We start from the raw sequence: 18,817 nt of genomic DNA on the forward strand, positions 1-18,817 counted from the left end.
TCCACAGCAGGCTGAAAAAATTTAACAACAATCCTGTTATCTAGGTTGTTTAAAAAAAATGTTGATTTTCAAATTTCTGCTAATATAACATGTTAAACGATACAACAATAACTTCTCTCTCCATGGAAGCAATATATAAAGCTTTCTCTGGCACACTCCTTAGATGTCTCTATTCAGACTGTCAAAGCAGAGAAGAAAAGAACCGAACAGTTCTGAAGTCAGTGTTTGTAGCTCCAGCAGAAGAGACCAGTAGAGCTACAAAATCAGCTCTCACCGTTGTATTAATTGTGGTAACAAGTGACTGATGCATGAAAGAGGTGATTTTTCCAGTGAATCTTAAGCAAAGCAAATAGGTAGTTTTTCATAGCTGTAAGCTCAGTATGTTTTCCTTACTTTAATTCCATTTCCAGTAATACTGGATTCATTTCTATGATTGTGTGTACCTATTGCCACATTTTTGATTGCCTTAAAATAATTGATATCTTCCCTTTACTAAATTGTAAGCTATTTGTTGCTCCATTCTTTACGTTCTTTTAACACCATTGTTTGGGGGCAGTAGCTGATTTTCATGTGTCCTGTTGATTTCATGTTGGAATTCCATATAATTATTCTAGCTTGTCCATTTTGTTTTGGTGCCAAATTGCCTACCTAGAATTTGCAGGGATATGATAACACACAGTTTTAAGAAACATATTTATTGTGTGCACTAGGTATGTCTGTTTCCTGTGAACAGAAGTCTATGCAATATATCTTGTAATGCTTAAGAGGAGCCACATCATCACATCATTACTATCTCTAGTTAGACCTTGAATGTGTCATTAACCCATCATGGCAAAGCATAATACATTGTTTTGTTGTCCTTGAGACAAGTAATATTCAAGCTTAGCTTTTATTGAGTGTAGTTTCTGAACTGATTGAGCACGTTTTATTTTTCCATTTAAATGGCCAACATACTGTATAGTCTGTAGTTGCATGCTAGAAAGTTAGAATATCATACTCTTTGGTCACAGTGATCCCTGTGGTCCTTAAGCAGAAAATGGGAAGAATGTTTCCTGTAGGAAATTTGAATAAATATTACTCATCTTCAGTCAGGTTCTACCTGACAGATGCTGATGTTGCAAACTTCAGCCTTCTTACAAGTTTCTAGCATGTGAGAAAGTAGCATACCCATTTTATAGGGAAGCAAAGAGAGGTTAAGCTGTCTGGGAAGCATTCAGATCCAGGTTAAACTCAAATCTCTGGATTTACTATCTCTGACTTCTAACAGCAAGTGTTATTCTAATTACTCTTTTATTATTTCCACCTTTTAGGGCAAAATATTCTGCGGATAGTATGTGCCATTTAATTTTTTTTTCTTTTTATATCTAAAGCTATAAACCAAAACAAAGTATATGATCATGTCATATGAATAACGTGTGAGCTTTGAAAAAATGTTTTGTATTTTGAAAAAGCCACCGCCCTTAGCAGGGGCAGGCCTAATACAGCTGATTTTCATGTTTCCAATAATGAAGTACTATTTTATTTTTCATAGTTTGATAACTGAAGCTGTGTTCAGTGCTCCTTTAGACTTGGGCAATCAGTAGCTTACACCTGGGTTTCTTCTTCTGTCGTCATCGAGGAACCAAGTGTGATTTTTATCAGAAGGCATGTGGAGTGCTTCTGCTCCATCATTTTGAATGCTCAAGAGTAAACAAGAAAAAGAGACAGGAAATTAATGTGGATCTCCTAAATATATATTTCATGGAATTTGGAGCACTGTAGTTGATCATTGCACGTGTTCTTGTTGTGTGTTGTTGTTTGTTTTCTTTTTTCTAGCTCCATTATATTGGCACTTTCTTTGAGCTGGAAGTTGCAGAGCAGTTTCCCAGATCATATCAGTTACCTAAAATGATGCAACAAAATGCATGTATTTCCATTTCCTTCAGTCGTGTAGGTATCTACAGTACAGAACCATATCCTGTTCTCCTGGGGCTTACCTCCAACTAGATGTTTATTTTTGGTTTGGTGATCTAAATGAACCACTTCCAAAATGTCTCACCCAGCCCCCAAGCCTTGACCACCACACACACATCCACTCCAGAAAAAGTCAAGCCACTTCATCTGAGAATTAATCAATTATTTCCTTGGAGATACTATTTCATTATACCTACTAATCTTTTCTCTGTCTCAGAAGACAAAGTAGGTATACAAAGATTCATAAACGTAGAGGCTTGTATAGATGGTTTCATTCATATTACATTCAGAAGTGCAGTCCATTGCAAGCCTTTGAAGTAGGACTCCTTAAGTTTTACATAAATAATCTGTTGCTATTGTAATGCTTGCTATATTTGTTTTGTAAGTTGGAAATGAATTGAGGCATATTAGCAAAATGACAGCTATCCTCTGAGAGGCTGACATTCATGGAGTTGCTCAAAACCTTTCAGTAAATACCAAAAAATACGTGAAAGCTCTCAATGGTTAGCTTTGCATTTTGCATTTCTGAAGAATGTGATGCTGTATGCACAAGGTAGTTCTCAATGGAGTAGGGAAATTCTAGGGACTAGGAAATTCTAAGCAGGCTGATAAAAATGCCTCAGGCTTCAGTTACTGTAATTCTATTGCTATAGTTTCTGACATCAGTAAATTATCTCCTGCTGACTTCACTGGACAGCATAAAACAGTTGTCTGGACCTACCTGAGCCATTTTGGATCATATGGGTCTCCATTTTCGAGAATTAATTGCCACTGTTTGCGGTGAAGTTGTAGTAACCAACCAGATGGTACAGGTTTCATGAAAGTACAAAAGTACTGCTCTATGGTAACATAAATACTTCTGTTGCACTTAAAACAAACAAACAAAAAAAACCAACCAACAGATTTAGAGCATGGATTCATTCAAATAGCATTTAGAAATGTATTTTTTCTTCACCTCCCTTTTAAGTAAATAGGCTTCTCGTAACTAAACTGCTATCCTAAACTGCTGTTTGATTTTATTATTCTGAGGAAACTTAGATGTTACAAATGAGACAATGTGACTTGCTTCCTTGAGACCCTGTTTTGCTTTCATAATATAAATAATTTGGAAAAAGAAATCCTTCACTGTAGTTCAAAGGTTTTTAAATTGCAGTGATTGGAAGGAGGCTTGTTACTAACATAATGGTCAGTCTTGTGAAACATTTATTTTAGAGTAATGCTGTTTCTTCACTGATAATATTTGATGTGAAGAATACAAAGGAAATCCTTGGTATGGAAAAGTTTGGACTCTGTGTTGGGAGTGGTGTCAAAATCTTCATTCTTTTCATTTTTCCTGGTTTTAAATTTCATGGAATAAGATAAGGAAATTAAAGAGAACTGATAAGGTTTTATTCATACTAACATTTTTATTATGTCTGCTCTTCTCATCTGGTAGTAAAACTACCAATTGTTTGTGTGTTTAGGATGTACTGCTGATATTAGAGACATTACTAGTTTTCTCCTTCACCTTTTCTCAAAGTCTTTCATACAGTTATAGGTTACCAACTTAAGAATATATTTTTATTGGCTGCTATACTCCGTTTTTTTGTTGATGAAGACACCATGACCTCTGGCAAAATTTGCAGTCAATTCTTAATTTCTTCCCTAGAGTTCTTTGCTTGTTAAGGCCCTGGTTACCTATAAATTATATATCTTTGGAAAAGATGAATTAATTCTGCTTGTGTGCCAAGATGTCCAGAGGCCATGTTAAAGAGAGTGCTGAGTTTAAGTTAATATTTGCTGTTTCTTAGCTGGATTTATTTGGTGAGACTCAGCTACGTCACATCATGTTATCTGGTGTGCGGTTGGCCTTGATGATAGAGGGTGCTTTCATCTTGATGTGAATTGCTACATATGTCCCTTCTCTTCTGGAAAACAGTTCTATTCCTTACTTTGGATTTTTCTGTTGCAAGTAACAAGTGAAATTGTTCACTGCTCCTTTTATCTTGGGAGTTTAAGTGACCTTTTGTAGTTTCCAAGAACTAGGTTATTAGATATTTTAAAGACCAGGGTCTTGTCCCTTACTTAATATTAGAAGGAGTTAATACATTCAGTGAAAGAAAAATTCATGGAGCTTTTAATAGCACAGTACAACTCCTTTAGGGCTTGCAGGTTCATGCGTAGGAAAATTATGTTGTTTAAACTTAGGTATTAGAGCATGAGAGTAAGGAAGCTATTTACCAGGGGCAGCCCAATAGATCCTAGAGAAGCACAGAAAAACTGCAAACGTACCAAGAAGAGTGAAGTTGATTGTGTCTCAAAGATATTTCTCCTTTACAAATCACATTCACTTGGCTTAACTGTGGATTCTTATCTTTGAGGGATAATCTACATAGCTAACATTGAAGAATACGAAGGGTATCTTGAGTGTAATTAGCATTGGATAATATCTGCACTATTAAGAACATTTTTATCCTTATGTGTACTGAGAAGGAAAGAAAAAATCCTCAAAAAAATAAAAAATGAGGCCTACATTTCCAAATTGAATTCACTTGTGCCCTAGAGTCCTAAAGCATATATACCTGCATGAGTCGTAAAGCAGATATTAGCCATAATTGGTAGTTTTACTACCAGCCATAATTAACACATAATTGTTCTGTATTGTCAGTTCTTTTCCACACTTCCAATGACTATTTTTTGTTTGTGAACATGCTGTGTTGTTGTTTTGTTTTTTTTTTTCCCCCTTTTTGTTTAGCTTCAAGGACGGGTGAGTGCATCCTCTATGAACAGGAAGTGCAGGGGAGAGATACAAACTTCAGTGTAGCACCAGGAATAAGACTTTCAAATGCCAACTGAATTAACAATTTATTTCAGTTGTGGTCTTTAATTATTGTTTATATTCTTGTTTTAATAAATATCCATGATATTTCAGTTCCATATTGTCTATTTCATGAGACTAAAATTAATATTCTAAGGATTTCAAAGCCAATAGAACCATTTTAGACACAAAGTAAAGCTTAGCTCTCCTCTTTTCAGTTCAGGTTTTCTGAGTTGTATTAACTACCATCTTTTATTATTCAGTTGATCAGCTTTCAGTAAGAGCAAACAGTTTGAATTTATGCCCATAAACAAGCAATTCTTTTTCTCATTTGTTTCTGTTATTTTTTTACCTGCCTTTGTTTGGATGACAATTAAAGAATATTTTCTCTTCATGTTCTTTGTTGCCTTAATTACTTTCATTGTCAACACCATGATTTAGTTCTAATGAGAACCCATTTGTTCCTCCTTTTTACCACATCCTTCAGTGTGACTGTAATGATCTTCAGCACATTATAGAAAGATTTCTTATGACTTCTTTGGATGAGATGAACGCTTTGCAAAACCTCTGTTACCGTAGGAAGTGATCAGGTGAATGTCTTTTAAGATCAAATATCACTAAGTAATTTTGCCTGCCAGTCTACTAGCTTCTTGCAGCATTCTTCTGCCTTTTGGCTCTCATCACTCTTAAAACAGAAGGTTCTCCTAATAGGAGATGACTTGTGCATGCTTATTCTTTAATATTTTTAGATCTTCTAAGTTGCTTTGAGTAAGCTGTGATCTCTGAGGTACTCCAGGATTTCTTGATAATGTGTGTATCGTTATTCTCTGAGATTACAAGTTAATCAAACTGCACACAGTTATTATGCATTCACTCAAGGCGGGCAATACATTATCTGCCTCCCAGTGGCAGAGTATTCTTCCTGCTATCAGGAAGCCACAAATGAGGGTTATTTGTCATCTTTGGAAATATACAGCTCCATGGAGAGCAACAGTGTTAGAATTAAACCCTGAAATAAAATGTAAAAATGGCCTTATTTCTTAGATTTTAGGATATGTATAGAATAGCTCTGCTAGTTTATGTTACTTGGTTGATAATCATGGAATCATAATGACATAATTTGAAAGAACTTAATTCTCAGATTAAACAGTTTGTGATTTATCAACCATATTTTTAGTATATATTATGATTAGCATTTTTCACTAACAACTGTTCCTTGTGGGGTATACTATCTTATGTTGCATGTATGCTAGGGTTTTTATTTGTAACAGTAGCACAGTTCTGTTGTGCATACTTGTCTCTTGTACTTACTGTAGGTCTTCCACTTTGCTTGCTTACTGGATTTCAGAGTTAGGCCAGAGATTTATTTCCTCTGAAACCTAAGTATTCATCAAACACACTCTAAGGTCTAAACCAGCAACTGGTCTTTCAGACAGCTTCAGAATACATTGTAGAATTGCAGCACTGAATAAGATGCCAGACGTGATCATGTTCAGATCGATGTATGGTTGTAGATGAAGAATCCTGAACACAACTTATTTCCTGAACTGTTGCTTTTGTTCTAAACTGCTTGCTAGCGGAGGTGTAACCTTAGAAGCAGGGGTGAATGTTTTAGCTTGTGTCACCATATAGTCGTATTCAGCCCTCCAGTCGTTTTTTAGCATAGGTAAATCATTTATTGAATAAGGAAGAATACTGACAAAGTAGTCGTGCTACCTCTGTGATTGGAGAGCTTCATTTAAACGGTCCTTTTATCCTTGACAACCTAGAAATTGAGGCAATTTCAGAGTATACTAATGAAGACTTGAATATTGTGTAATTATTGTGTCAAGTTTCTCAGGACAGAGTAAAAATGCAACTTGAGGCAAAAACATTTGTTGTGGGGGTCAATTGGATTTAAAACTAATACTGTCTTTCATTTTTCAGATAAAACTGTACAGTCAGGAAAATACTTGTGTTTTTATCTTTTGTCCAACTGAACTGGCTCAGAGATGGTCCCATTTTTTTCTATTGTTGTTGGTTTTGTTTTTTTTCTTTTTTGATCTGTATGATACATTTTTCTCTGTTTATGGCTTCATGATATTCATGGATGCTACTGTTCCTCAGCCCCAAGGACAAACTGAAAAGATGTTAAATTGTAAAGTTTCTGACCTTGGTGCATTTTCTGTACATGAACAGAAGAGTTAAGACAGTGACAGAGGGTTTGGAGGAACAAGAAATCTAATATTTCTCAAACAGAGTGGAATGACTGCAAAGAAAGCTTTTAAGAATGAAGGCTACACAAGCTAATTTGTAACTGATAGTATGAGTTATATGCAGATTCATTCAGATTGCTTGAATTAACTCTTAAGGGTGTTGTTTTTTTTTTTTTTTTTTTTTTAGAACAATTTTGTTTGGTTTAATGAAAACCATTATTAAATCATTAGTCAATAAAAATAGTTATTTTGTGCGTGTGTTTGTGTATATATATTACTGCATTTAGATATGAAAGCTGCCCCCAGAATAATGCCTCCTATTCTGTTATGTTGGTATGGTAGTAGGGATTGCTGTTTTTCAGCAATGGCAACAGCAACATGAAAGATAGGCCACTTTTAAGATGGCCATGCAGCTGTAATGTCACAAAAGGAAGAACATCTCATTCAGCTCACCTGCACAAATTAGCTAATGGTGATGACAATGTTGAAAACTAATGTAGATGACAATTTGCTCTATCAAATGGTGTTATTTTATTCTTTGTATCTGTTGTTGTTTCCTTGGAAATAAATAGGAAGCATTACTTTTGGAGCAACCTGTATGCCATTATTAATCATTAAATAATAAATGTTTCAGGATTATATATGTTTGATTAAAGTGCTCCAATCTCTCTTGGTAATTTTTCTACTTTTCTTGCAGGTTGTATATAAAAATAATGATGTCAGGTTGGAGTTATCTCGACTTGCCAAGCAAGGAGATCCTAAGATGAAGATTCATGGGGTAGTAGCGTTTAAATGTGAGAATGTTGCAACCTTAGATCCGATCACATTTGAAACACCAGAGTCTTTCATTTCTTTGCCAAAGTGGAATGCCAAGAAAACAGGCTCAATATCATTTGACTTTCGTACAACTGAGCCAAATGGTTTGATTCTTTTCAGTCATGGAAAGCCAAGGCACCAAAAGGATGCCAAACACCCACAGATGGTGAAAGTTGACTTTTTTGCCATTGAGATGCTTGATGGCCACCTCTACCTGCTGTTAGACATGGGATCAGGTACTATAAAAATAAAAGCGTTGCAGAAGAAGGTGAATGATGGTGAATGGTACCATGTGGACTTTCAAAGGGATGGACGGTCAGGTAAGTCTTCCATTTTAATATTCATTAGGTCTTTTCTTGTTATATCTGACAGAATGCTGGCTATATATAGTGCTATATACAAAGTTGCACATTGTCTGAAAAGCGAAGGAAATATAAACAGTCATTAGTGTCAGGTACCGGAATATAATGACTTCCAGAGTAACATATCTTATATTAACGTTCATTGGGTAATCAAATATTTAAACTTGCAAGTAAACCAAATAGCCAGAGTGGTAAGTTTCAAGATAAAAAATCAAGCAAAAAAGAATTACTGTAAGGAATCTGCCAAATTGGGAATTATCTGCCCTTAGAAACAGCATAGACCTTCCATTCATATCAGCAAACTTCATCAAAATTAAATAGTATGCTAATAGGTGGCTGACAATACATACCAGCATAAACTAGAGTTATATCAGTATGGTTTGTATTCTATAGTATTTAACTTGAGAAATGATCTCCCCAGAAATGCTAAAAACAAAACTTTAAACTGTTCCTAATGATACTAAAATTTGTCCCAGCTTGTAATGTCTTTAAATGGCTGTTCTTGTGTTGATGCTACATCTGATATTGAGTGTATATATATTGGCCTGAGCAACGTGCCAGGATTTATCAGGTTTTTTTGGGGAGAGATATACCGAGCCTGTTATTTAGATCATCAAAGAATTTTCTGATCAAGATCAGTATTCTACCTGAAGTTTATATACACTCTGAAATTGCATGTTGCAAAAGTAAACTTCCCTGTCTCTTTTGTTTTTTGTGGCTTTTCCCCACTACATCCTGATGACTCCTTCTGACTGATTTGCATTTTTAATTGATTTTTGAATCTTTATCCTTGAAACACTCATTTTTTTAAGTGACTTTCTAAATATAAACAAATTAAGCAAATTTAAGTGTAGTTTTAAACTGAAGATTTCAGTCAAATCCATGCTAAAGGCTGACCAAATTCAATCATTCAACCTACTATAGAACTGTTAAAAATACTGATTTGATTCCTGGTTTTGGAGCTTGAAATTTAAGTTGTATAGAGCCTGATTTTCTGATTACATGTTGGTTAGGTTTTTGTTTTCCTAGAGGTAAAAAACAAAAAATAAATCTCAAAAACCTCAATTGTGATTGAGTATCCAGTGATTACATTATTTACACTACAGCCTTCATTTCAGGCTTCCTCCTTCAGTGCTGTTTCAGTGATTCGTATGAGATATAAATCCTGTAATAATGTGCTTCTGTGAGTCTTCTTAAAGCAAAGTTTATTCTTATATTCTAAGCCATATTTGAAGAAATGTTCTGCATTTCTGCTTAGCTAAATACTGTAGCTCATGACTGCCATTAAGAGATTTTAGGATCGGTTTTATTTAAATTATTAGAACTGTTGGAGGAATTTGGCAAGAATGCATAATAATTTTAGGAAGTAATAGTCACTTAAAAATCAGATTTTTGTCTTATCTTTAAGTAGAATTATAAGTAGTCAAATATCTATGTGTAAGAAAAAATAATCCAACTGATGAATAAATAGCCTGGATAGGCAAACTTTATTTACCATGCTACTCATTCAAATCATCATATCACCTACTTGCCCTTACACGTGGAATTATTACCAGGAATACTGAATAAATATGTGAACTTATTGACCGGTATTTGAATTTTTATCTAAAATCTGAACCAGTCATCAAAAGCGTTCTGTAATTTTAAATACATACAATAACATTTTACAGTGTGACAGATAACAGTGGCAAGCTGTTATTATTCTTAATGAAAATACTGCCAGACCAGTATCTTAAACCATCAGATTTAACCAAGTTAAATTACTGCCTGATGATAAAAATAATCAACGTACTACATGTTGCATTTTTCTGATTGAAACAAATTATATTGATATGTTCAAATTATTTCTTCATGACTTATGCATGTACATCTCCTATGTCTTTTTCGTTGAATAATAAAATTCCTCTTAATATTCCAGGAAGCTTTTTCATTTCTTTTCTCCATCCCAATCCAAATATGAATCCAATCATATGAATACGATCACTTTCATTTACTTACATTCAGATTTTCATATAAGTGAATGAATATATGGTATATATTAAAAAAAAAAACAACTCAGCTTCTTCTAAGCTTTCTTGTTGCTGCTGATAAAATACTTCCAGCCTTTCAAATAGAAAGGAAGAGATTCTCCTGCTGATCAATAAATAGCTCAAATAATCTTTTTTTTTTTTTTTTTTTTTTTTTTCCCAAGTGAAGTTTGATGTTTTGCAGCCTTTTACTCCCAGCCTTCAAATCAAATGCATAGTGACTCCCTCAGATAATAGAAAGCTGTGACATTTCTCAAGGAGCTTTGCTGATTTCCTTGACTTTAGCATTAGCTGGATCAGCAAGTACTCAATTTAGTTTTCATTCTTTGCTCTCTTCTGGACTCTTAGTCACAAGGAGCATCTACTCTATACTACAGACTTTGTCGTGACCCTGCAGAATCCCGCCATGCTTCCTGTAAGTCCTTCTCTGAGTGCTTCCTTACATGAAAAGCAGGTTTTTGGAACAGCGATTTCTGAGCCCAATGTTAAGCAAGTCCGCCTCTTTTGCTAGATATGCAACTGAGGAAAAAGGAACACACTTTGACCAGCAGCCTGTATGCAGCACAGGACACAACCTGTGTTACATCCTGCCATGTAAGATGGGTTCCTCCCAGCACTCATGTCTGATTTTCTGCGAAGGACAGTAACATCACAGCTGCTTCTTTTGTGCCATGACTTGGCTGCATGCTGTGGTCGCAGTCCTCATGACAGATACTGTGTTATGCTTTAGCACACAATGTGTGAAGTGTTTCTAGAAAACCATACTCTTCTCTTAGGTTTTTTTTTTTTTCACCATTTCTTAATATGCAAAGACAAGTGTTTCATGCATCTGAAAGGTAACTAAATAGACCAGACGAGGTAAGCATGGAGATCAGAATAGCTGATCATTTTTTTAAGCTGATCAGAACTGGTGAGACATGATTTAGAAATGTTTTAGTTCCTTATACACGCACTTATGAAAAACTAAATTGCTGAGATAATGAATATGATTGAAGACGCTCATTAACTCATACCTAAGGGAAATGTTTTTCTGTTCTGCTGTTAACAGTAATGTCAACTCTGCAGTTAAAGAAGAAAAAAAAAGCTAAAACCATGAAACAGCTGTGAAGGTCTTTGCTGTTTTCTGTGGTAGTTTAAATTAGGCTAGTAAGTGGATTCTGAGGTTTGAGTATTGTTTAAAATTTCCGTAGACTTTGCCACATTTGCCATACTCAAGGATAACCCTTACATACTTTTTTACTAAACTGCCATATATCCTTGGGAAATCATCATTACACAGTGAAATCAGAAAAGAAACTTACCATTCTGGTCAATGTCCAACCGTGTATAGCAATGTAAAAGCGTATCAGAACACACTCATGAATAAGTAGCATGTAAGGGTTAAGAAATCTCTGAAAATTTGAAGTAAAGTTAGAGTTACAGTTTAAATACCAGACATTATCTCTAGAGTACGAAATTAGAGCTTGGATGTAATTAATATCTCTAAGTCGTACATTGTAGACATCAATTATGTGTATTGTTGTTGGGAGTTCTTTTTTTCACACATACGTTTCTTTGCTGTCCTTCCTCCCTATCTTTCCAGCGTTCTAAGAAATGCCAGATTTCAATAAGTGCTAATAGTTAGCATATTTGGGACACTGGGTTTACCTCACATTTGATCCAACGATTGTCTTACTGCTTTTCAGTCATCTGTAAGCTCATAGTAAAAAAAAAGAAAAAAGAAAAAAAAGAAAAAACAGTGATCCTCTGAGACGTCCTCTGTTTAAACCCTTCAACAACCACAGTAATAATGGGACTGCGTCAGTCTTGACAGATAATTGTTATCTCCGTCAGTGAACACTGTACAACCTTCCCATTCCATCCAAGATGAATCTTTCCACGTATGAAAAAACACAAATTGTTGGTAATGTCCTTGTTCACAGCAGGCCTAACACAGTGACTTTTTTTGTATGGTGTAGATCTACTTTTTATGATTCGATGCTGTTGTTACGCTAGCCTTCAGTTTCCTTTAGAGATTAAGGCACAACTTCCACTCACTGTCCCTATGTATCATGTTCTGTAGCCTTTGACCATTTTCATTGCCACCTTCTGCAGCCTTCTCAGCTGATCTGCATCATATTCAGAGTTCTAGGTAAACCTGACCCGTGATTAGTAGAATGGTAAGATAATCTTCACTATACCTCCCAATATATTTCCAAGTTTGCTTACTTTTACATTGTTACTTCCTTATGTTGTTGATTTTTCCTTTTTGAAGAACTGCCTGTTAATCAGTTACTCTTTGTAAGTAAGCAGCTCTTGCTGGAAATCACAATCTTGTTATTTTTTTTTTAGGTGTGTGTGTGCAATATACAAAGATGATTCTAAATGTTTGAATTGCATTTTGCTCTTAGGTGAAATACTGTAGAATCGTTTCAGCTGTAGGTCGTTGTAAGGGCCATTAATTTATCTACAACTTCTAGAGGATAGGGCATTATACCTGGCTTCAGAGTCCATTATTTCATGAATCTGGGGACTAAATAACACCCAACACCTTACCGTCTTCACAGAATCTTCCCCTTTTTCCTTCTTTCAAGCAAATCAAATGCTATTAGCTTTTTTTCTTTGCTTTTTTGGCAGAAATATTATTTTCCACCTTCAGCATTAAAAAACAAACAGCAACAACAACAACAACAAAAAAACACACAAAAAATACTTATGCACAGAGACTTCCTATTTCCTGGCACAAATTTTTACCTTGGTGTTGCTCCTTTTAAAGAAATAGTACAGTATCACTACTGGTTATGATTGCCATTATGCTAGGTGCTTTGCGAATATGTAACAAAAATGATAGCTCTTAATACAGAGATATTATGATTTAAGGTAATAGTTTTCTCTTTCCATGGAGAGGCTCTTCGTCATATTCTGTTGTTTTAAGTTATTTTGTAAAACTATATATGCCCCATTCTTATCTCTCTTCTACAACTAAACGATTCTGGTGAGAGATGAATTGACACTGAATTATCTTTATAGAACAAGTTATTAACCTGCTCTTGTGTTAACACCATAAGGCCTTTGTCTATTCCATTAGCTTCCCTTCTTTCTGCTTTTCTGAAAAGTGAGCTCATTTCACAATTATAAGTGGAAACATCCATATGGCTTTCTGTACAATGGTGCTTTGACAGTGCAAATGTTATTCATCTCTGTATGTTCCCCAGAGAAGCTTGGACTGAAATGCAGCAAAGAGTGTATGTTTGTGTGTCTTCTTATCTCAGGATTCTGTGGGAATCATTCAGTGTTGTTGTATGGTCCACACTGAGATGGATTTTGGTAGAATTTGGAAAACTTCTATAAAGTGAGATGTCAGTCTTTAAAAAAACAAAACAAAACCATTCAGCTACTCTGTCACAGTGTGCCACGGTTCTGGATGCACTGTGGATTCAAGAGTTCAAAGATCCTCTACTTATTTTGTATATGCTGAAGCATTATGAACTTGATTTTTGCATTTTAGTTCAGGATATTAAAAAAAATTAACACCACAAAACCCAAGAACAACAACAACAACAATAAAAACACAATAAAGCACATGTAACTTTTGTATTGTATTTGGGAGTATTTTTCCATTCTTCTTAACGTGTCTTTTTTTTTTCCACTCACTTTTACAAACCAACTAGTGGATAAAATTTGTATTCCTTATCAATATTATCTATAAACTGTGCTGTTGGATACCAATAGCGGTGATGGTTGTATGGCTGCCTGCTCATGCTGTTTAGAAGTTCAGCTAGAAACCAAGATGCTAGTTAACTGGTACTGTGAAACTCTTGGTGTTTAGGTATGAGTTTCTTGCTGTTAGCTAGATTAAAGCTATTTGTATTGTAGTTATAGGTTTTGTTTTAGTCAGTGTGCTATATGATATTTTGGTCAAGCTCCTCTGTGACAACTGAGGCAGAGCAAGTTTCACAAGTTTTGAATCAGCTGCAGGTGCTTCTTGACTTAGTTTAGCTCTTAACAAAAAGGGTTCAAGGAAATAAAAGTAACAGTTGTCTCAACAAGTCACTTGTGCAGTACATCAGCGGTTGTTGAAATGTCCAGCAGTAAATTTGAGATGGTCCAACCAGGTGACGTATTCTGAGGCCTTCCAGAACATAATAAAAGGTCTCCAGAAGATTTATTTCTTAATTTATTATTCTACTCGTGGTCATGGGTAGATGCCATGTTTACACTGATTTTGAAGTCTTCTCCCAAGAGTATGTGATATTTTTTCTTCAGGAGAGGAGAGGTTTGTTTCTTTTATACGTTGTTGCTATCTATTCAAAATACAACGTGAGCTTTCTCTAGTGTAATCCTTATAAGATAACAACAAAGTTTTTCTGCTTAGCTGTAATTTACAGTCATCAGGGTACAGCAGTAGCCTACGATTTGGGAATCTGTTTTGTAGGAACGCTTATTGTTCACATCACATTTTGAACCTCAGCTACATTGTCTCAGATTTGCTTTTCTCTTACTGTTTATTGGAATGCATCAAGATTGTTTATTTTATAGCAGTGGTGCCCAAGGTATCTTCTAGCATCATGGATAGCTTGAAAAAGCTAGATGTGGTCACTAGTAGAAAGTAGCACTATGCAATTGGATGAGCTTGTGGCTGGAGATTGTACATATTTGGAGTTCTGCAGCTCACTGAATTTGTGTGGATTCAAGTGATGTGTGAACATAGATTTAAAGTACTTGGTCTTAAATTTGCCTGAGCAGAAACAGGTGAAAATAAGCAGCAGTAGCAGTGAGAAGTATTGTGAGCATCTTTAGCTTTTTTAAAGGAGAAATGGTCTATTCTACAGGCATGCCAAATTTTGCTTTAAGAATCTCAGCTGGACTAAAAATTTTTGTAACGTAACACAATTGTCCTACAGATTTTAAAAATTGGAGGTCTAGGGAGAGTAAAAAAAACCACAGAACCTTGGTTCAATAAGCTTGGTTTTTACAACTAACACTGAAATTTCACTTTGTGATTATGATAATACATTAAAAGGGAAAACTGAGAGTATACTCAAACATTCTTCAAACATGCATATAAAAATGCAGAAAGCTGCGCAAATGTTTGTTTTCTCTTTTTCAGTCCCTTTGGATACTAAGGAGATTGTAGCAGTATCTAGCCTTTCTAAAATCTATACATCACAAGCCTCATGTGGGAGGCAAGCCTCATGAGAGTTCTGCCCCAAGAGGTTTAACTAAATGTCCAAACTGTTTAGGTATTCATTCTGTCCTTACTCTTGAAGGCAGGCTGTCAAACCAACAAAAGAAGCAAAATATATAGCTCCCACAGGACTCCATTGCAGGAGAAGAAGCCAGATTTTAAAATTGTATCCATGTTAGAGAGTTGTCATCTTGTTAGACCTCTCTGCTTGCTTAAAACTTTCATTTTAGGATTTATGCTCTTAAAATTCCAAATTTATTATATTCACTCACCACGCTTGACACAGTGAAGGCATATTTGATAATCAGTGTTATCTTCTGAAATCTCTATATTATTAACTGTGGAAAGATAATTTTTGCGTATGTACGTATGATCAATACTCTGTGGGAGATGTGATTCCTGAGTGTCTTATCATTAAATATTTAAAAGTGTGTCCAGTGGGTAAGTCCACTTACTCGCTGTGACTGGTCCATTGTATTCACCTAATAGTGTACATAGTGTTTTGGTTTATATTTTGTTTGTTTCTGCACTGTTATAGAATTGTGAGGAGGTACTTATGTGAGCATCTGCATAAGGATTCCTTTTTCAACTGATTTTGTAAACCTAGTACATAAAACGTGATTGGCATAAGTGTGCTCTCTCATTCCATGCACTAAATTGGGGTTTCTGCCTATTCTGCCTAGTTGAAAAAGTTGATACCCTTATTATTTTTGAAAATACAGCTTCTTTACAGAGGATCTTTACAGCTGATTATCTGTTTTTTTCATTATTTTACACATAAGAAAATCTCTGCTGTCTTTGTTCAGATATTTTGTAGAAGCGGAATTTTATTTTAGCCTTTATTTGTTTATTTTTTTAACTTAAACAGAAAAGATTTCTGATTTCCTCAGATTCTATATACTTCCTCTCTCCCTCTCTTTGTAACATGCACGCATTTTGAGGTAAGTGTCAGAGGCATTGATTTTTCCCTCTAGGAGCACATCGCTATCTTCTTAATGATTGCCTGCCTGGCAGCTGACGAGTATTTTTCTCCTGCACTTAATGGAGAAAAGAAATAAAAAGTCTTTCTCAAAGTCCTCTTTAAAAATGCTGTGTCTTTGGATTCAAACCAAAGGCAGATTTGCCTCTCAGTTTGCAACCTATCAATGAAAACTCAACCTCAGTGCTCTGAATCACCTGAGAGGCAGTGAAGAGTTTTTCCTTGCACAAGCCAGGGTATATCTGCAAATAAGTCTGAAATGCATTCCTCCTGCTCCCTCAAGATTGGTAAGGAGATTTTGACTTCTATCTGACATGAGCATGCAGGAATGCTATAAATGTATCTATTATTTTGTAATTATATAGAAAGCTTATGTATCCCTATATACATCTATGGATATTTGCCAGGAATTAATGCAATGCTTAGATTAATGAGATAAACAACAGTACCAAGATCCTTAAATGTCTTGAAAATTTTACATTTTGTTTTCATTTCTTCTCAGGAACCATATCTGTGAACACGTTACGTACACCATATACTGCACCAGGGGAAAGTGAAATCCTTGACTTGGATGATGACTTGTATCTTGGAGGCTTACCAGAAAATAAAGCAGGCCTGGTCTTCCCAACAGAGGTGTGGACAGCACTTCTCAATTATGGATACGTCGGCTGCATTAGAGATTTATTTATTGATGGTCAGAGCAAAGACATTCGACAGATGGCTGAAATTCAAAGTACAGCTGGAGTAAAACCCTCGTGCTCGAGAGAAACTGCAAAGCCATGCCTTAGCAATCCCTGTAAAAACAATGGTGTATGCAGGGATGGGTGGAACAGATACGTTTGTGATTGCTCTGGGACAGGGTACCTTGGCAGATCTTGTGAAAGAGGTAAGTTTCTTGAGATGACTGCGTTTCTACTTTAATGCATATGCAATTATTAAAATGGTAAATCATCACTGATTCTTGTAAGGCAGAAGTCTCTTTCATTTCATTTGATGGAGACAGAGCCCTGCTCTGGAAGAAGTAACACTCTAGGAGAGACCTGCATTGACTTCAAGTTGTGTAGGTACTGGTTGACCTTGACAGAGAGTTGATAGCTGCTAAATGTCTCTTGGAAATTGCCTCTCCTTTTTTTCATTGTGCATTGATGAGTTATGAAAAGTTTTGCAAAAGTAATTTCAGTTATTACTGCATTACTAAATACACATTTCTGTTCCAAACTGAGGTCTCATTCTCTGCTCCTTTATGTCAATACCACTGTGTAATTAAATTTATTTTTAAATTCCACAGTATCTCTTAACTTCATAACCAGAACTTCAGCCATGAATCAAAGCAAAAGAATCTATATAGAAATCTATATTTCTTAATTGACATTTTTCTGAAGTTCCTAGTTCCCAAGGAAATTGTTTCTACTCATCTTAATTTGCTTAATTTTGTAGAAAAGGTAAATGTAAAGTTGATAGACCTCATTTATTTAACTGGAAAGGCAGATAATGAAAAGGAAGGCAGAAGCTGAGGTTTGATGGCTTATAGGAAAAAACTCTGTAATTAAAGATATAGAGTGTGCTAGCATAAGATTTGAATGCAAGTAGAATAGAAATGTATAATTAATATTTTTGGTGTTTATTTGTATTCCAGCTGGAATAAGAAATATTTGAATGGCAGAATTTTTATTTTTATAAAATCTTATGCTACAACTGGCATAGCTTTTCTTCCACCTCAAATCTAAATTTCAAGATTACTGACTGACAAGTTATGTCCATCTAGTAATAAGTAAGAAGATGAATCAAAACTGCATCATTTAAAAATAAAAACCTGGTGTTTAAGTTGCATGCAAATACATGCATGCATTTACACAGAATTAATACCATCACATTATTAGCATTTGCTAGTAGATTCTCAGTGTTGTCTTTTTCTTGTTTTTCGAATATATAAGACCTTGGCTCTTGGCCAGTTATTTTGATGTCTCCAGATTGTTGCTTTACTGGTGGAGTAAAGCTGGCAGAGGGCATAACCGAGATGTCTGATGGATTATAAAAGCCTTCAGTTAAATATGTCTGGTGTACCACCCTGTGGCAAAATTCTGTTATTACATATGGCAGAAGTAAAAATAGGGATTGAATCTTTTCAACTGGACAGCTAGGATGCATTTTAAAAAAAAAGAAATGAACAAGAGCAACAAAAAAGCATGCAGATTTGTGAAGGACTTTGTAGCAATTTCCTGTAACTTTATTTGACAGGTGGTAATGTAAAATTTTAATGTAAGATTTTATGTAAAAAAAATTTTAGTCTCTTTTATTTCCTGTATTTTATTATCAGACATCTTCCAAGATAAAGCTTGATTTCTCAGCGTATTCCCCTGGTGGGTATGGTGATATTAGAATGGTATAATTGGCTTCTCTGCAATAGTGTTTGGTTCTTGTCCAAAAGAAGTCTTGTGTGGCAGTTCAGACAATATGTGATCGTTTCCTACTCTTCTTGGGCATCCAGAGGAAACCACACTGAAAGGAGACCTCGTTCCAG

General features: G+C 35.2%; 1 protein-coding gene across 19 annotated transcripts in view; it reads left to right on the top strand.

Annotated features, from left to right (window-relative positions):
• The window catches only part of NRXN1 (neurexin 1), a 633,366-nt gene that overhangs the window by 231,560 nt on the left and 382,989 nt on the right, over positions 1-18,817 (top strand). For all 19 annotated transcript variants that reach the window (XM_052667052.1, XM_052667120.1, XM_052667663.1 and 16 more), the window contains 2 exons: positions 7,643-8,081; positions 16,799-17,182. In XM_052667052.1, the coding sequence (XP_052523012.1) occupies positions 7,643-8,081; positions 16,799-17,182 (823 nt within the window). The remainder of the gene's footprint in view (positions 1-7,642; positions 8,082-16,798; positions 17,183-18,817) is intronic.

Source organism: Tympanuchus pallidicinctus, unplaced genomic scaffold (assembly GCF_026119805.1).
Source record: "Tympanuchus pallidicinctus isolate F22 unplaced genomic scaffold, pur_lepc_1.0 scaffold1, whole genome shotgun sequence".
Lineage (NCBI taxonomy): Eukaryota > Metazoa > Chordata > Aves > Galliformes > Phasianidae > Tympanuchus > Tympanuchus pallidicinctus.